Source organism: Monodon monoceros, unplaced genomic scaffold, assembly GCF_005190385.1.
Source record: "Monodon monoceros isolate NGI ecotype Baffin Bay Population unplaced genomic scaffold, NGI_Narwhal_1 Super_Scaffold_20, whole genome shotgun sequence".
NCBI classification, from domain to species: Eukaryota; Metazoa; Chordata; class Mammalia; order Artiodactyla; family Monodontidae; genus Monodon; species Monodon monoceros.
This window is the reverse complement of record NW_021703777.1, coordinates 19,197,146-19,218,190: the sequence shown is the minus strand read 5'-3', so window position 1 is coordinate 19,218,190 and position 21,045 is coordinate 19,197,146. Positions and strand designations below refer to the sequence as shown.

At 35.5% G+C, this 21,045-nt stretch overlaps 1 protein-coding gene across 8 annotated transcripts in view; it reads right to left on the bottom strand.

Moving 5' to 3' along the window:
* BANK1 (B cell scaffold protein with ankyrin repeats 1) overlaps positions 1-21,045 on the bottom strand; it is a 453,451-nt gene that overhangs the window by 168,726 nt on the left and 263,680 nt on the right. For all 8 annotated transcript variants that reach the window (XR_003795565.1, XM_029235051.1, XM_029235049.1 and 5 more), the window contains exon 7: positions 2,541-2,737. Coding sequence is in view for 7 of the 8 variants with exons in the window: in XM_029235051.1 (XP_029090884.1) it covers positions 2,541-2,737 (197 nt within the window). In the remaining variant the exon portion in view is untranslated. The remainder of the gene's footprint in view (positions 1-2,540; positions 2,738-21,045) is intronic.

The following is a 21,045-nucleotide window of genomic DNA, read 5'->3' as shown; positions in this document are numbered from 1 at the left end:
CCACGAAGAGACATCAAGAATGTGATTTGAGGCTCCTCCTTCTTCCTCCTTATTCATCTAGCTAACACTAAGAGATGGATGGCACATGTTCGTTTATGAATGCTTGCTAATGATTCTCTTTTTATCTTTATTTTAAAAAGTCATGAGCGACTTTTTCCTTCTACCTACCCATTTTATTCAGCAATGACCAAACTCACTGTGTTGTAACTCCCTGTGAGATTCTAAAATGAACAATGTTTCACTGATGGAGGATTAGGAAGAATTGAAGAAATCAGTAAATCAGTTGCGGGGTATGTTTAAATTTAAAAATATATATATTTCTTCAGTACAGAAGTATGGTCAATTGGTGGATTATAAACTGCAAACTGAAAGAATATCTATTCCTTTCAACAATTCTGAAAAATAATTCATGGAAAATTTGAATGCATATGTGACAAATCTGAGATTTATCAGAATGTGGTTATAACATTAAAGCTATGTAAATGTTATGAAAGAAACAAAGTATTTCAGCAATGCAAATAGATCGCACATTTTTTCTCTATTAAGTTTAGATATAATTTTAAAAAGACATAGCTACTATAATTTATAGTATAAAGTCTCAACATGTGTTTATCTGACACACTTCCATAGTCACTTCCTTAGTGACAGCAGAACATCTGCAAAATAATTGATCTGTCCTACCTATAATGTCAATGTCTACTATAGACGTGCTGGCAAAACGTAACAGCTCACAACGAGACAGAATACATGAAATAATTTAACAAATTTCATAGAATAATTATCAAGTATAACTGCAAAATTAGAATGCAACCACTATTAAAGAATAAATAGTCACCTAAAGACAGTGATACCAATCTACTGGTATCACTGCTATTATTGCAGGAGTAAAGGTATAAATACCCAGAGGATAAAAAAAAAAAAATCATTTCCCACATCCATCAAATCCTACCCTCATAGTTGCTTTTGTATCTACTGTCATTATTATTTAGTACTATGTTATTTATGAAGTATGTGCAGTTTTGCATGGGGCTGCATCTGTTAAAAGCTGAGTCCTCACTGGAGAACCATAAGTGGAAGCGTCACTCTTTGAAAATCAGGGATCATCTTGGAAAGTAACCCTGGATGTTGAAGACTTCTAGGGGAAATTTTAACTTCCGTCCACCAGTGGTTAAAAATTGAGAATAAGGTTGTAGAGAATTGCGTACCCAGGATGTAGGAATAATAGGACTATTGTGGGCCAATTTACAAGGCTGAATTGATTCATTGACTTACCTGAGATAGATGCCATGTTGCATTGGTCAATGACTATGTACAGTGGATAATAACTAAAATGAACGCATCCATCGGATATATGACAATCACTATCTAAAACCTTTCCATGAATAAAAATTATGCTTATTCCTCATTTGAAGGACACAGAATATAAAAAGTAGTTTATTAATTTTATTACAAAACTTAATTTCTGTATTTATTGTAAATGAAATAAATACTTGTATTTTAAATACAAGTAGTTCCAGATGGTGGATGATACCCATGCTCTTCTGATAACTATTTGCTATTTCTTAAAAGTGGAGAAAAAAGTTAGATTGGTTGTCATTTTACTCTCTGGAAATCAGAAATACCGATGGTTTTTAGAAGTCCAGTATTACATTTACTTAACCTAATAATCGGAATATATGCTAAAATGACCAGAAGTATTTCAATGTTCTATATTAACTGTTCTTTGGCAATAAAATTATCTTCTGAGAATCCAAAGACAAATTCTGACATATTCACCAACACAATAATTGCCTATTATATTTTCCTAAGAGCCATCAGAAGTATAATTCACTTTCTCGAGCAAAATGTGCATACCTTTGTTGCAAACAGAAAATACTTGCTTTTCTAAGGTTGATTAAGGAAACACAAAGTGTGTTTTATGTACTAAGGTAGTATCCCCTCCTTCAATCGTCCCTTGGTTGCAGTCTTACAGAACTAATATCCTTCAAAGGGTGTTCTGAAATTTGGAGTTTCAACACACACAATAAAGAACTGGGACTTAACAGACAGAGAAAGGGAATCAATCACATATCAGAAACAAAGTTAAACAACATGGGTTAGCTTTTTACTGGGTAGACTTTTTCTATAATTATCAAAATACACTCCTTTAACCTAGTAAATATTTATCTCATTTTACATGCCTAACAGCGCCTACTTAGACTTTTGAACAAAAGATGAAAAGTAATAGGTTTTCATTTCCTTGGTAACATCTCCTTTCCAATACTGAACAGGCTATTTAGAAGCCAGAAAGACCAGACAAGTTTCAAAGGGGCTATTTAGGGGTGGGAGTGTGGAGTCAGAGCTGGTTTATGGCATATGAAAACAAGTTGAATAATCTTGCAAAATGCTTAAGACAATGAATGACTCAGGACCAACAGACGCTAAAAACTAGCTGTACAGTAGCATCATTTTCAAGAGCAATGTGCATGTACCCACACACACATACATACATATTAATTTTATAAAAAAGAGTTTTAGAGATAAAATGGAAAAATACTTACTGAAAAGTCTTCAAAGATTTTCTTGAGTTCTTCGTGACCATGCCTTTCAGCAATATGTGCTGGATCTGAACCCTCCAAATTTTTTATCTTAGATGCCCAAGTTGCTCCTGAACATTGAAGCAAATGAACAGCCAAGTTCTTTAGGCCAAATTTTGCTGCACAGTGGAGAAGAGTTGGAAGTTCTTTGAAATAAGGATCTATAAGCATAAGAACAGGATAATTTTTTATCATATCTCGAACCACATAAGAAAAAGTCAAACACAATCTACTCCTAAAAGTAATTCCCACAAAGTAGAGCAGACTTTTAGTGTGATTTTGCAAATAAGAAACTGTCAGTGGTTTTAGCAATGTAGACTCTCCCTCTTTCTATTTCTCATCTTAAAGCAAATATAAACTAATATTCTCACTAGCATTAGTGCCTCCCCCTTATTTGTTGGGTAAGTTTAATTTAGAAAGGCATACGGACCTCCTAAATGTAAAACAAAACAAAAACATTACATTGTAATAACTCCTTTTTCAATGTACTGCAACATTAACCAAACACTAAATAACAAATAAATTCATCTATAAAACTTTTTGTATTTTCTACTGCCATGCCTAGTTTGCTTCTCTTTGAAGTTGAAATGAACATGAAATTCCTGGGGGTGTGAGTTATGCTAGATTTTTATGTGAAATTTTTCTTTCAAAAAGTAACTGCAACAGCTAATAGGCACTTTTATAAAAATCTTCAATATGGAAATTTCCATCAGGATTTTACAGCTTTCATATCAATGTTCTGGAATTTGAATTTCCTAATTATACGTTAGCTACTAGTTAGAAGACATGTATTAATTATGCATAACTATAAAACGATGAATGTATACTGCTATCACAATGCCAAAATACACACACACACACACACAAGCACACACACATGCGGATAAGTGATGGTTTGTTATTATTCTACACTTTCATACCTAGCTAGAAAAATTGTGTTACAGAAGTTACACATCAGCTTACTTTAATAGCTATGGCATTATTAGAAGCAAGCAGTGTGAAGACTTATAGCAACAGAAACAAAGCCATCAAAGCAAAGTCAATTGTCTTCCAGCGAAATTCTAAAGCAATGAAAACAGCCACCTCATAATGTTTTGGAAAACTGTGAATCTGGCCTCATTTACTTTGCTGTTTTGTAGACCAAGAAAAAAAAAAAAAAAGGAAAAGAGAGGGGATTTAAACCTGGAGTTTTCAATTCACTTGGGTGTTTCAGGGCTGAATAAATTATCTAGTTTGTTAGTTTGTATGTTTTAACAGGAAACATAACAAAACAAAACAAAAACCTTCAGGACATGTTAAGAACTTACAGTAAGGAAATATTTTATCCTTCAAAATGTGTTAGAACTAAAATGGCCGTAGGTAAATCTAGGATAGTATTTCAGTGATAAAGGCACTTGTCCCTTCTTATATGGTGAGCAGTGACTAAAAAATTATCAAATATTTTATGAAGATGAGCTTATAAAAGCTGAAACTGTTCAAGGTAGGTACCAATTTTCAAAATAAAAATAATGTATTTTCTCCAAAAGGAATTAAGATATAATTTTCTATTTATTTTCATTTAAATGAATTATAAAATAATTTCTGCGATAATTAAACCAAACCAAAGTTAATAAAGAAAAATATTTGCATGATAATGTCAGATTTTTACATGCCCCTGGTCAACTTTCTCTGTCGTACCATACAATATACAAAAAACATCATCACCTGCCAATAAATGCCATATGCACTGTTCTTGCACATTGTTATTCTGCTGTACTTTGAAATCACTGTTAATGCAGCTTAAAATATATTTTCATTAAATAAGTGTTTAATCATTATAGGAACACATTCACCTTTTAACCTCACCAACTTCCCCTGTCAGTAAATTCTTCAAGTTTAAGGTAATATAATATTAGAAACAACTACAATAAACTTCATTAAAAGTCTCTCTATTTTTGTACACCAGGAAGAATAAAAAGGACCAAGTGGACATGGTTTTCCAGGGCTCACTTCTTAACAGTTTTGATACTCTGAACCATGCTTTCTGGCACACAAAAGCAAGAAGTTCTGCTCATTTAAGATTATGCTGCTGATACTAAAAGGGAGTACAGGTTTGAAGGCTGGCTCCTTTAATTTCCATTTCTTTATTTCATTTTTAGTTGTAGCTGAAAAGCCATTAATCTTCTAGAATGCTTTGTGAAGTTAGAGACATGAAAGAGTTTTGGAGGACATTTTTCCAGTTTCCTATCCAGTAACAGAATTGCATTCCTAGAGTCTATAAAAGATGATCTTCTAGTTACTGCTTGCATAGCTCTAATGAGAGAGTGTTTCTTACTTCCTAAAGCAGCCTGTTTCTTGATTAGACAACACTGATCATTAGACATTATTACTTCTGTTGAGGTGAAATTTCCTCTAAATTACCATATCTTTATATCCTTTGGGCAATACAGAATATGACAGTTACAAAAGCATGGGCTTAGCGTTAGTTGGCTTTGCCATATATTCACTATGTGACGTTTCAGCAAGCCACTCAGTATCTGAGCCCAGCTTTCTCATCCAAATTTGTAGGGCTACTGAGATAATTAAATGACAACATATAAAAAGTGCCCAGAAAGGTGTCTGAAACATAACAGGTATTCAATAAATTATTAGTTTCCTTCTCCTTCTTCTGCATCAAATAGTTTAAAGCAAACTTGTCCTAACTCCCCTTTGCCCCAACCTTATGATCACTCATTCTTTTCGTTATTCCAAAGTAGTTACCATCCTGAGAGACTGACCCCGGAATAGTTGGTCCTTTACAAAATGATGAATCCATTTCACACCTGCCCCAGTGTCATCACTACAGCAGTACCTTTCATTTTCTTGGATGAGGTCATTTTGCCTGCTTATCTTCATTATGTAGGAGATGCTCAGCTTGGTAATATAACATGACCAATAACTAGAAAATTTCTAATTTAAAGTATTTTTTAAAATTAGTATATGACAGGGTTAACAGTTCAAAAAATTAAATGATTCATAGGAGATGTATTAATTATTTTAATACTAATTAGATTGTGATTTCTAGCACTGTTTTTTCCAGAACGTCAAATTAAATACACTCAGTATGCATATCTTATTATACTACTATACATATGAAATTTGTATACGAATAAAGGTATTCATGTCAATGCAGGTATGATTATGCTAAGAAATAGTTTGGGTTTTTCAGTCTCCTGCTTTTTATAAAATCATACTTTTTATATTTTAGCCTTGATTGGATTATTATGAGAATGTGAGATATGAATGGATTGCTCTGTGTGGGGAACAAGCATGTTTGTAACAGCATAAGATGAGGAAGTTCTTTATCTTATAAAATAAAAACTTGCTGGAGGAGGCTATACTCTCTTATGGGCACAGACTCAGTGTCAGAGAAGGAGTGCTGATCAAATAATGTGTCTGTGACCCAGGGGAGTATTACATGCTGTCCCTTGCTGTTCTTCAGTGCTTAATTTCATTCTAGATCACATGATCACTAATGTTTTTGCTAAAAGATACTGATGTTTCGATTGGCTTCTGAAAAAAATACAGAAGTATAATTTATATTTAAGAATACACTGATCATGGGTTTCATGCATTTTGACAGTTGTATACACCCATGTAACCATCACCCAAAACAAGCTAAGGAAACTTCTATCACCACCACAAGTCCCCTCCTGCTCCATTCGAGTCAATTCATCACTTCAGAGGCAACTACCGTGTGATTTCTATCAACACAGATAAATTTTATTTCATCTTGTACTTCATACAAATGGAATCATACAGTATATACTCTTGTATTCCATCGTCCTCTGCCCTCTATTTCTAATGAGAAGTCAGACGTAATTCTTATAATTGTTTTCTGTATGGCATGTGCTTTCTTCAACACACACATCCTCATCCCCACCCCTACCACAGGCACTTTTAAAATTTTCTCTTTATCTTTGATTTTCACCCCCTAGTAGTACACAAAAATATTATACCTGCACACACCTTTAACTATGGTATGTGTAGGTATAATATTTTTGTATATATTCTACTAGGGGGTTGCAGAGCTTATTAAATCTGTGGGTTAATGTCATTCCTCAATTTTGGATCATTCTCAGCCATTATTTCGTCAAATATTTTTCTGCCTCATTGTCTCTCATCTTTATTCTGAGAATTCAATTATACATGTTTGATCATGTAGTATTATCTCATAGACCTTGAGTCAAAACTGAGCCAAATTAATACGTAGATGAGCTGAGGTTTTTTTTTTTTTTTTTTTTGCGGTAAGTGGGCCTCTCACTGTTGTGGCCTCTCCCGTTGCGGCGGCATGTGGGATCTTCCCGGACCAGGGCACGAACCCATGTCCCCTGCATTTGCAAACAGACTCCCAACAACTGCGCCACCAGGGAAGCCCTGAGCTTGTTCTTTTTTTAAGGCTTTACTTAGACTCTGGATTTTTCCTCTCTTTATCAGCTTGAATAATTTGACTGTCTTCAAGTAAACTGATTCTTTTCTGTTTTTTCTACAATTAGGCCCATCAAATATCTAAAAATTTTCTGATATTTTATGTTTCTAGAATTTCCTTTTGTTTTTTATTATAATTTCCAATGCTCTGATGAAATCTCCATCTCTTTATGCATGTTGTGCAACTTTTACAATAGATTCTGTAACATATTTATCATAGTTACCTTAATGTTCCTATCCGAATTATTTCACCATCTGGAGCATTTCTGTGTTTGCCTCTTATGACTGTCTCTTTTCTTGACCACAGGTCATCTTTCATTCCTTCTTTGTGCTCCTTGTAATTTTATATTGCATGCTGAACATTGTACTAAAGGACTGAAATAAATAATATTTACCCCTAGAATAAGGCATATCCTTTCTTCAGTCAGACAACTAGACTTGGAAGCTGATTCAAATTAATCTGTAAGTGAGCAGAACTTGGTCATTTTCTGAGGCTTTACTTCGATTTAGTTAACCACTGGCTTCAAATATTTTGAGGGCAGAATCATAACTTTCTTCAGCACAGCTTGGGATCTGAGCTTTGGTAAGACTCAAGAAATCTCTGTTGCTCTACAGACTGGCTGCCAGCCTTTGGGTCACAGGATGGCTCTTTTTTTTCTCTCCAGTTCTGCCTCCAGAATTTTTCACATCAGAAAATCTTGCTCAGGATGGGAATAAAGACACAGACCTACTAGAGAATGGACTTGAGGATATGGGGAGGGGGAAGGGTAAGCTGGGACAAAGTGAGAGAGTGGCATGGACATATATACACTACCAAATGTAAAACAGATAGCTAGTGGGAAGCAGCCGCATAGCACAGGGAGATCAGCTCGGTGCTTTGTGACCACCTAGAGGGGTGGGATAGGGAGTGTGGGAGGGAGACGCAAGAGGAGGGGGATATGGGGATATATGTATATGTATAGCTGATTCACTTTGTTATAAAGCAGAAACTAACACACCATTGTAAAGCAATTATACTCCAATAAAGATGTTAAAAAGAAAAAAAAAGAATATCTTGCTCAGATTTTGGGGGGCCTCTGTATACACTCAGTTAAGGCAGACTCCTTATTATCCCAATAGCTTGGAGGTGTTTTTTCCACTTTTATGCCTCTCTGTATTTAGAATCTGTCTGCTGCTGCCTTCCACATGGCAAAAGCTTTGATGGGATTTGTCTCAGCAAGCCTGTCCGACTCTCACTCTTTAGCAGCCACTAGTGGTCCTCAGGGATTTTAAGGATATCTCTCAACCTTACTGCCCTCGTCCAGCCATTGGTATACTAGCTCTGTGCACTTATGACAGCCTACAAAAGAGAGTTAGTGGGTGATACAGACCCGCTCTGTAACAGGGACTCTTTGGGATTTTCATCCATCACAGTAGCCTAAGTACAGCCATTAAATGTTTGCTAAATGTTCAGGTGGTTTCTCTTTACTCCTCATCTACAGTGAGTTCTTATCCTCCTGGGATGGGATGGAAGTCATGAGTTTCTTCTCTTTTGTGAAGGACTTGTCCCTTTCTGGAATTTAGTTCATTTAGATTCCTTTTGTCATTCATTTTCTGCTGTATTTAAAAAAGAAACTGTGATTTTGAAGATCATCTTGCTTGTTTCTTACTATTACAATAAGAACAACAGACTCTTATGATGTTGTACATCTTAATCAGAGGCAGAAGTCCTACGAGACCTAAAGACCATTTAGTTATTTTCGTAAACTCACAGCATTTGTTTTGCAAACAGTTTGTTAATCTTACCTATTAGACTAAAATAATAGATTCCTTAAGAAGATATTAAAAAAAAAACTTTTTAGAATGTGTTTAATCTACAGTATAACATCTGCTTCATTTCACGGCAATTTTCATTTAATTAATGAAGATTCTTTATATCTGTTTCTATTATCAAGGTGTGAATAAAGAAGTCATAACTCACACTAAGGGGTGACCAATTTGCTTTTGACTTTTCTTCCAGACAAAATAAATTTTCAGTTTTCAGTTGTTTCAGCCAATGTCTGTCAAATGGTAATTTCAGGGGAACAGAATTAAGTGTCTGGCAGGGGAATTTTTCAATGAAAATCCAATTTCACTAGTTTTTGCAAATAAAAATAAATAGATGAGCTAGAACCTAGTAAAGAAATGTTTGTTTGAGCTGAGCCATTTCCAACAGTTCCACATAATCCCTATAAACGATGGCCAATAATTAGATTGAAGTTATCAAACCAAGCTTCCAAAACATTAACCTAGCTCTCACCGGAATAATAAAGTGGGAATATGTCCTGGGTTAGCTTTAAAAATTTTAAAGTAAGATGAGTATGCAAACTGGACGTGCATGACCATGTAATCCACTGTTCTCTTAAATCACTATCTGGAATAGTAAATCTTTATTCACTCAATGTGTGATGACCAGGTGGCCACTATAGGACAAAACAATGAAGCACACAAAAGAGAGAAGATAAAGAGTCAGGAGATCTGCATTCTTAATCCCAGCTCAGCTACGTGGTGCTTATGAAAGTTCTTTCATTTCCCTGCACCTCAGTTTCTTCATTTATGAAATTATAAGGTTGGGGTCAGAACTGTAGGATTTAGGACATTCTTCTGAGCTAGAGGCCACGCCACAGATGGTTTTAGGGTAATTTTCCCTGATGTGAATCAGATACCAACTGAAGGAGTAAGGGCGCTATTTGTGAAGGTTGAAGAAAGGTAATGATTTTCATTCCTTTCATCATAGGATGTGGAATCTGATGGAATGTTAGCATTTCTGTGGATCTGTGAGACAGAGCATTGCTGGCTTTATGAATCTGATTGCTCTGTGACAGGAGAAGCACATATACACCATGTGAGGTGTCATTCTTCCCGTCTGTTGAAAGAGTAGACATTTAATCCTATTTAGGATTTCAAGCAACCAAAAATACTACCAACATTATCGTATTTCTAAAATCTTGATACTGCAAATTAAATGCACATGGGAAATAATGGTTCATTAAAGGCCTTTGATGCAATTTGTTATCTCTCATATTACAAAATATGTAAGAGTGGGAAGCTTGGAGTCCATGTCTGGAGGTAATGTGAGGAAGCAAAGAGGCGAGTGCATTTCTAATTAGCAGTTCTTGGAATTGGTATTAATTAAAATTAAATCTCACAGCATTTGAATAGGGTTGTTTATAGTCCACTTTCCACTACTGAACCCAGACAGTGATGAGGCAATAAAAAGAGTGGAGCTGATCCACGTTTAACCAGCCCAATCTGTGGCTAACCTCTGGTTAAAATAAGAAATCTCTAGAAATCCATGTGTGATTGTACTGTGCTCCTCTGTGTTCATTTAAAAAATACCTTTTGAAAATTACCAATTTTGTCTCTTCTGATTCTTAACAGCAAAGGGACCAAGAACCTAGAAAGAAGCCAGGAAAGAGCCTAGAAAGATCCAGGAAACCTGGAACAGCAAGAGCGTGGAAACAACTTGGGCTGGGCTGGGATCAGATGGCTGACTACCACCAGGCCATGCCTTACAGGTAGAAAGCTACCCACTGTCCTTGTATGGGTTTCACATGGAACGCCAAGGAATGTAATACTACCAAGCAGTAAATCAACTTATCTGGCAAAGATGAGTGATTTCATTAGTAAGGAGTATTTGGCATTTTTTGAGGACTTCTTGGAGTCTTGAGAACCTGATTTATTCTTTAAAAAATATGAAATAATTTTGATAATAAAAGTGAACTAAGGCAGGAAAAAATCTGGGAAAATTTTTTGGGCAATAAAGGGGCTGGAGAGAGAGCTTTGGGAACACCAGCATATGTAATATAGGGACAGAATATAAATGGAATCTGAGAATGATTTGGGAAGCACCTAAGCGTAGGATGGTTGGAAAGAAAGGTGAAGCATGTTAGGGAAATCTCCTAGAAAGCTGTTTCAGGAGGAAGGAGAAATAACTGATGGCCTGAATTAGAGTGGTGGCAGTAAAAATGGACAAGGACAGAGATGCCAGACATTTCCAAAGAAAAGTTTACCGGACTAGATGATTGACTTTATAAGCTCTGAAGGAAAGAGTTGATTTAAGATACCATTCAGGTTTATGGCTACAAAGTTACAAGGTAGAAGAGAAAGTGTATTCATTAGAGAAGGGGACAGATCATTGTCACGGAGAAGCACAGGTGGGGGTGTTGATGGGGTAGCTGCTGGCAATACGATTATATAGTGCTAAATCAAATTAGACTTATGTGTCTTCGAGTAGAGCATATTAGTTATCAACTTAGCTGCTGTATCACTAAACATTAATAATCACCACAGAACCCTTGTTTTGTGGAAGAGGAAGTATTCTGAAATAGGGCTGCCGAGCTCCTTTTGCCACATAAGGTAACAAAGTCATAGATTAGGAACTAGGATGTGAATATATATCTTTAGGAGGCAATTATTTAGTTTACTACACTAAGCAAAACGTGGTAACCTCACTCTCAGGAAACAGGAAAGTGGTAACAGCGCTACAATTCAACATATCTTAACACTGTAAGCAACATCTCCTTGACCAAGAGTTTATATTATGCACATGACCCAAATTGCAGCTGTTACCACACCGTCAACAATCCTCAAGTCTGTAAACCAGGACAGGCTATTTTGAGAGATTTTTCTATCCACTGGGTTACAGTTGCTTTGCAAATCTATTGACCAGCATTTTTCAAACTGATTGTTGGGGATCCCAAAACGTGTGTGGGTGGATTACAGTTGTTTAGAGCTGCTGGCATCTGAACAATAGGATGGTGGGGAGTGTGATGGTTAATTTTATGTGTCAACTGTCTTGGTTATGGCGCCCAGTTGTTTGGTCAAACACCAGCCTGGATGTTACTGTGCGAGCATTTTTTTTAGATGTGATTAATATTTAAGTAAGTAGAATTTGACCCAATTACCCTCCATAATGTGGGCAAGCCTCACCCAATCAGTTGAAGGCCCTAGGAGAAAAGACTGAGGTTCACCAAAGAGGAAGGAATTCAGTTTCCAGACTGCCTTTGGACTCAAGGCTCTAACATCAACTTCTGCTGGACCTGTCAGCTTGTTGGTCCACCCTGCAGATTTCAGAATTGCCAGCCTCACAATCCCGTGAGCTAGTTCCTTAAAGTAAACCTCTCTCTGTCTTTCTCTCTCAGTCCATTCTCTTCATTCCATTTCTCTGGAGAATCCTGACTAATTCAGTGAGGAAAATGACTGTGGTGGTTTTGGTAAACCATAACAAGACATAAAAAACCAAGTTCTTCTACATTTTTGAGTTCCTATTCTTCTCAGAGTCATGCAGTGAATCTTTACACCTGTAGCGACACTAAAAAGATATTCTGTAACTATTTGGTAATGGCATAATCCAGAGAGCAAAGGAATCCCTTTAGGAAGCACAGGGAGATGGCTTGCAGGTAGGGTAGTGATTGGGTAGTATGGGGGTGGGGGGAGGTTTTGGACCTGTCAAGAGTTTCAGAGGATAGACACTCTAGTTTTGAAAATTATCATTGCACAACAGCTGCAAAAGTAAGAGGGAGTTCCTTAAGGATTAATTTATTCAATTTACAAAAAAAAAAAGCAAGTTGCTGTGCGTGTGTGTGTGTGTGTGTAATTGAAGCTAACTCTGCTTGCATTTTTCTTTAAAAAATGAGTGAATATTACAGACTATTTCCTGTTATCAGTTACTAATGGACACTATTTATGTTTTTTCCCTAACCCTATGATAAACTTACAGATTTAAACTTATTACTTTTGACCTTGAAAAACCTACATTTTTTTGTGTCAGCCCAGAGGAGATGAGCATCTGTGTCTTACTCACTGCACACAGTTCAGTGCAGCACATTCAGAAGGCTCATATGCCAATGTTTCATTCTGTTAATGGCAGAGGCCATAGATAAGAGGTAGAAAGAAAAGAAAGGAAAGAAAAAGAAAAGAAAAGAAAGTGACATTACATATAGCTGCCTTATATTCCTACAAAGAAGAGCTGTTTTATTTTTGGAGCTCAAGTAATACTAGTCTAATACCTAATGCTTACCAGGGTTTCAATGATTTTAGTCTATGGTTAACCTTGTTGCCATTATCAAGTTAATGTGGTAAATATTTATTGAATGCTAGAAACTCTTCTAGGCGCTAGGAATAAATCCACGAACAAAAGAGACAGGGCTCCTTCCTAAAGGACAGTATTTGCCCATAGAGGCAAAAGTGGTGATTTGAAGGAAATCACGCACTGTGAAACAAAAATCACCATGTTTCTGGGACTGCAAAAAATAACATAAAGAGTATCTGAGATAATTTCAAACTTGCCTTTATAAATTATTCATTAAAGTCGTAATTTTAAATAATTTAGCAGAAATAATTCATAACCTTTCCTCTAAATGTAAGATCATCTTCCTGGGAAGCTTCCTCCAACTGTCCCTCTTTCTCTGGGCTCCTGTGACCCCCTGGAGCTATAGCTCCTTACAATGTATAGGGCTGCAGTGGCTGAGGAGTTGTTAATAACCTCAGCTGGGCTGACTGGATCCAAGTCCCAGGGCTGCCACCATTTGAGCAAATGATATAAACTCTCAATGCCTCATCTGTAAATCAGAGTTTAAAATATTACCTACCATGGGTTGGTTGAGAGGAATTAAATGAGATAAAGTAAGTAAGGTGCTTAGAATTATTCTTGACACAGAGTACACAAAATGCAAGTGTTGGTTCTTATTAGTACAGAACACACTACATTAGTGACACTTAACTTTGTGGTTTTATTTTCTCTTCCCTCTTCTTGGGTGCCCGCTGAGCGTATGGGTTTTATTTATTCTATTTATCTCACATTCCTCTATCTTCCCTCAGTATCTAGAAGAGTTCCTAGTTTGAAGCCAAGTGTGTTACACTTCCAAGAATTCATGAGGGTTTATTTTTATTTTTAATAATGATACTCAAAAAAATGCATTTTTGAGATAAACAATCACTCTAAGACTACTTCATTCTGTATCCATGATCTTTAGTCCTGGGACGTGGAGTGATTGGATAAAAAAAAATCTGCCATCTTGACTTTAATTTTATTCATGTCAATTTTATTCAGGTACTTAACTTATCAAAGAAAAGAAAAGAAAGGAAAAGAAAAGAAGAGAAAAGGAAAGGAAAGAACAGAAAAGAAATTGTACCACCCGTTACTGCTGTGTTCAATCAACGGTTTCCTGGTGATTCACAGACCGATAGCATCCACATCATCTATGAATTTGTGAAAAATGTAAAATTCTTTGGCCCACCCCAGATCTGTGGTATCAGAAATTCTAAATGGGGCCTAGCAATCCGAGTTTTAACAAACCTTCCAAGCAACTCTGATGCCCACTAAAGTTTGAGAGCAAAAGTATCAAAAAAAAAAAGAATGGGGCTTGGTTTGCATAAATAAGCAAGAGTAGGTAGCCAATAAAATTGAGATTAACCTAATAAGAGAGTGAAATAAAACTGCAAAGGATACAAAGTATGTCTGGAGTAGACTTTCTCTCCATTCTATTCAGTTTCTCTAAGGGTGTCCCTCTTTCGTCATGGTTTACATTTTAAAAAATATCTTCTTATGGGTAGTAAACAGAAAAGACTCAAATAGAAGAGAAAGTTTAATGCTAAAAGATATTTCCCTTAATTATTTCTTAGAGAAACACCATCTGACAGCACTGTGAGAAATAAAGCATTGTTAGAAACAATATTTCAACCAAACATCACACATCATATTCTTACAGAAGTAATCTCCATTTGGATTCTGTTGATAATGATCATGGAGGATACAATTTCTTATAGTCAGTCAAATATCATGGGTAGAGGTCATGCTTATTTCCCAGATTGCCATTATTGCCAAGAATTTCTTCTGTAAAAGTGCAATTCTCAACTTTCTGTGAGAAAGCTCATCTTTCTGGCTTCCAGGATGACTCAAGTCAGAAACTGGTTCTCAGCTAGATAGGAATGATGTGAAAGTAACTGAGACAATGAAGCAAAGTGCTTGAGCTTGAAAGCTTGTTCTTTATTGTGTGCTGTTAACCCTGCTGTGATCACACACTTTGGATTCTCAGCCTAATTGGTTACATTTTTTTCCCCTCATCTGCTATCCTGGTCCTTGTATTTTATACTGCCCTGTTCATAATCTGTCCTGTAGGCTTCTATTCATTCCTTCTCCCAATATCTATATACCTAAACTCCGTCTTCAACTTTGGAGGTGCTTAAAATGAAGGAAGGTATACACCAAATGAAATTTAGGTTCACTACAAAGAAAATGAGTCCAAATGGCAGTTAATAGAAACTTGACATAATCCTCTCCTCTGTTTCTCCTGGATAGTGCTTCTTTTTTCGCTTGTTAACATCTTGCATTCTCTCAATTGGTCTGAATATTCAATTACTTTTAGATATTTTACAGAATCAGGGGGGTCTTGGGGAGCAGTTAATCAGAACTATACTTCTTTATCTTCCCAGTATTTGCTTTAGAGACACTACCCACTGATACAGACTTTAAGGAGAAACCAAAAGATCTACATGGTTTTCTTGGTACAAAGATTTGGGGAACACCTGGATCCACTGGGGGGCATTTTTGGTATTAATGAATAGTTTTGTAAATCACAAATTATTTTGTGGCATTTTCCACTCTTACTCTCTGAAGTAGGGATGTGACATGGTTGATCACTTTCTTCCCTCAGAAGCATTTTCTTCACTTGTCTCAAGACACCATAATCCTACTTCAGCCGGCATTCCTGCTGTCAGTCTCCTTTTATGGAAACTTTTCTTCCAGATCTCTAAATACTGCATTGCCCAGGACTCAGACCTTTGCTCTGAACTATACTTTCTATCGAATGATCTCATCCAGGCCATGGCTGTGAATACCACGTATGACCTCCTTCCTGGGCTTTTGACAATATGTCAGCAAGTCTCACCATCGTCACTTTCAAATATCTATCAAGTAAGAGCAAGTGTCAACACCTCCACTGCCAACACCAGGTGACAGCCACCATCATGTCTCCCTGAGACCACTATGGCCTCCTATCTGGTTTCTCTGCTTCCATTCTTATACACCTGTAATGTGTTCTCTATAGCAACAATTTTTAAAATGTAAATTAGATGATACCAAACCATTTTAAAATATTTGCATGACTTGTCATCACCTCCTAACTCCCTATACTCTCACTTTACTGTATTTTTGTCATTACCAGTATCCCTTTTGAAATAAAACTGCTTATTTTGTTATTGTTTTTCTGCTGCCCTCATTAAAATAAAACTCCATAAAAACAGATTTTTCTATAATGGTCCCCATGTCTGTAGTGCCTAGAAGAGTGTCTGACACTTTGCTTACACTTGTAATATAAATGAATAAATAAGATTGCTTAACAGAATCTTTTTTTTTTTTTTTTTTTTTTTTTTTTGCGCAGTATGTGGGCCTCTCACTGTTGTGGCCTCTCCCATTGCGGAGCACAGGCTCCGGACGTGCAGGCTCAACGGCCATGGCTCACGGGCCCAGCCGCTCCGCGGCATGTGAGATCTTCCTGGACCGGGGCACAAACCCGTGTCCCCTGCATCGGCAGGCGGACTCTCAACCACTGCGCCACCAGGGAAGCCCTTAACAGAATCTTTTTGATCAAAGTTTTCTTAATTGAGAGAAAATATTACATTTGCAGACTCACCTTCTTCATCTATAACTACAGAATCCTCAATTATTACACAACTGTTCCCTTATTGTAACAATACAATTATGTGATGTTACAGTGATGGCAATGAGCAGAATGAGAAACGAATTATGAATGTTGTTGAGAGGTGGAGAAGGTTAACCACTCATTGGTCAAAGTGGTCAAGGGTTGGCCTCAATGCTTGTTGGACTCAGGATGGCACATGGCCTATCTCTACAGTGTTACAATGCAGCCTGAGATCAGGGAGGTTTCTTTGATTCTGCAAGACATATTGTTCTGTCTTCCCTATGTTCCCAGTAGACTCAAGGTCAGAGGTGCTTCCTGGTCTGGGGAATAACTCAAGTATGGAGAAGGCCAAATTCTAGCCCCGACATAAACTTTTCTTCCTTTCCCCCCACCTCTTTCTTCCTTTTTTCCTAATTTTTACTTACATCCTTAAACCATAGTCATCTTTATAAGCATTTATTTTCAAACTTCACATCTGGAGATATACAGACTCCTTGAAGAAACACTGTAAAAGTGAATAATAGCAGTATAATACTGAAAAAAATGTTTTCTTTTCTTTTCTTTTTTTTGTTTTTTGTTAATCAAGCAAAAAATCATTTTGCAGGATTCAAAGTGGTTGTTTAATTTTATTATTATTTGATACAAATTAAACCATCAATTCGTAAAACTAACTTGAAAATATGCTAAAAATATCCTTTGTAGGATATGTGAAAATCTGTACTGGTAGGTTGTGTTATCAAAAAAAATGAAGTGGAAAAATCCATCATTTTACAGTCAATTTACATGCCAAAGCTCCAATTCATTCAAGCTCTACAAGTTTTGATAATGTGTTATGTGTAAATCTGTTCCTAATTTTGTGTATTTACCAACAGTGATGCGTTTGTTACTAATTTGAAGTGAGTTTACATGACTACATTTTTTCCTATCACCTATTACTTCTCATATCAGAATGTGAAATAATCTTCACCATTTCTTTTCTTTTGCATTGATTTCTTCATTGCCCCAATTTTCTTCTCCAGTGGTTTAAAATGAAAACTAGAAAGGTCCATACAACTTCCTGCATTGTGAAATTCATATTTTGGGAAGACACTGAAAAATTTTTTTTGTAAAATATCCTTGATAATTGCTTCCATCTGTTCCTAATTTTCTTTTCAGGGAATGAGATTAGTAATTCCTCATTTTCAAAAACTTTTCTTTCCATGTAGAACAATGCTACATTTAGAAGATTCCTGGCTCAATCCCATAGGTATCAAGAAAAGGAGTAGTCACAAATAATTTTAAAATAATAGTTTTGATGTTAACAAAACCATGAAATAAACAGAAATAAATCTAACAACGGTTTTTAAGAATTTCAAAAAATTTTTTGGAAAGACGTAAAAAAACCCAAATAAATATCATGCTTACGACAGAGAGAGTTAAGTATAGTAAAAATGACAGTTTTTACTAAATTAATCTACAATGTTCTTTCTATTTTATTAAAGTATTTCATGGAATTTGACACATTGATCCTAAATATAGGACAACTAAAAGACAACTAAACTTTAGGGCAACTAAAGGAATAAGGAGAGCAAAAATAATTTCAAGAATGAGGTGGGGATCAGCTCTGATACCAAGTTTTATGATGAATTTAATTATATGCTTCATAATATAACATATAAATTAAAAGACAAGCTATCAATTAAATAGACATTTGCAATGTATAAAACTGACAAATGTTACTATCCAGAATATATATGTATATGTATCATATATATATATGTTATATATATGAAGAGAGAGAGAGAGAAATCTCCCAAAATTCAGTAAGAAAAAAATAACCAACATAAATAAATGAAGACTATTAAATGTAAATTCACTGAGGAAAAATGAAATGTAAATAAACAGAAGAAAAATGCTCAACTATATCTGTAATGACAATGTCAATTAAAAAGTGAGATACCACTTCCCACCTGTTAGATTGCAAAAAATATATTTAACTCACAGTTCTTAACATAGAAAAGATGTGGAACAATGGCACAATACTGCTGGTAGAATTATTTATAAATTAGTAAAAGTATTTTCCACAGAAATTTGAAAATATCTAGCACTACAGAATAAGTACATACCTGTTTAACTCAGAAATTCTATTGGTAATTGTATCTCCTGAGGAATTATAACATATATGCATAGGAATTCATATGCAAGAATGTTCATCATAGAATTAATTGCAACAATAAAACACTTGAAAACTTTATTACCCATTAATAATAATGGGTAATAATGGAGAACAGATACATACTGTGGTATAGTCAAAGAATTCAATGCTATAGAATATTTCAAATGAATGACCTAGATCTACATAAAGACATGTATAATATAAAAATATTAATACTGGGCAAAAATAGTACATTGAAGAAAAAGTATGATTATCATTTACACAAAATCTACAAAATTGCACATGACTGTATATGAATTAAGGAAACAAATGTATGTAGTAAAAGAATGAAGAACTGCAAGGGAATGGTCATCAATAAGTTTAATTAAAGTAATGGTTACTTTTCAAGTGTATGGAATCACAAAGGGAAACAGAAATTCGACTATATCTGTAGAATTTTACTTCTTATAAAAAAAGATGTGAAGCAAACGTGACAAAATGTTAAGATTTGGCAATCCTAAATGATAGGTACAGGTGTTTTTTATATTATTTTCTGTATTTTTCTGCATGTTTAAATTATTTGATGATATAAAAAGAAACAACTCAGTGACATTCAGTTCTCCTCTACTCAGATAGCAAATCAGCTATTTTCTGTGAACCTAAAGATATTACAAGTCCAAGATAAATCCTAGGGCCACAGTGACTACTATGTGTGTACTGAATATCCAGTTACATGCACCTCATTTCACAGACATTTTAGGAGATAATATACTGAATTAACATTTCCACATGTCGCTGGTGATCATATGCTGTCCTGTTTCAGATTAAGATATTACTACTTTTTGTAAATGGTTAAACATTTTGACATGCTTTTCTAGAAACTGGCATGGGCTTTATTAAGCCATTCTCCTTTCTGGATGAAGGTACATGATCTGCCTCAAAGTAACCTAGTTTCCTTTTCCCCAGACTGCTACTTCCGGAGATTAAACCTGCAACTCCAGCCACTTTTAAAAACAAGCTATACTACTTATATCTTCCTATCAATAACAAGAGATCCTCAGCATTACCCAGCCTTTGAAAGGGTTTGGAAGAGAAGTTAGGGAAATTCACATACCTGCTGCAGTTTAAGACTTATAAGACTCTGGAATATGGCTTGAAACTCAGGATAGGGGAGAGCTACGGAAGGACTAAAGCAATTGTGTTAGTCCAGGTGTGCTGTTCTACCTCACCACTACACCAAGTCAAGTCATTCTACCTGATTTCCTGGTGGCTCAGACCATGTGTGTTTATACAGACAACTACAACCAAAATGGAAGCTGCTCACAGCGATACTCTTATTTTAAGGGATGCACTCTGATATCTTCTATTCTAGTGTCTTATATATCAGAAACATTGTCTGTTATGATCTCCTATGTTGATTTCACAAGCCCTGATGATTCACACACTAGAAAGTTGTTATGAATTATTTCTATGACTGTTATGTTCAAAATGCATGTATGATACATTGCATTAATATATCAAGTTCATTTGGAAACCTTTTATTATATTCTACTTCCAGGGAGAACTTTTTCAGTGGAAAATTCTTATCAATGGAAAATGGTATTTTTAATTCAATAATGAAGCATTACAGGGTAAGAGAACATTAAAGCAGATTTGATTTCCTGTGCACTTTCTATCCTTTCTCTGCAACACTCCCACCCCCCTCAACTTTGCCTGACTAAGGGAAAAAAAAGTAAATGAGGAAGTTTATTGGCTAGACAGAAGTGAAAATGACCAAGACATAGTGGCATGGAATAGCAATTTACTTATTATAAATGAAGTGACAGGGACTAAATCCAGAATTTACCAGAATCAACTTGGAAAAGAAAAGAGGATGTGGAATAATAATAAGATAAATAGTTTTGATTAACATAGCATTTAATTTCATATTTTTAAAGAACAATAGGTATCTGTGGGTAGCTCCATGTCTCCTCCTTAGGATAGGTCAATACTCAAGTATGCTCTGTCAGTTCCTTATGATTATTTCCCCTCACAATGTCCTAACCTCCAATTTATTTCAGCTAAAATATAGAGTAATAAATAAATGTTTAATAAATGAAACATTTCACCAAATTATTGGAGAACTGTCTTCAGGGATAGACATTCAGAAATACACCCAATTCACTGTTTGCTGAATTTACCTCTCAGAATATCTCTAGTGGTGCTTCTAGAGAAGTTCTTCAATAAC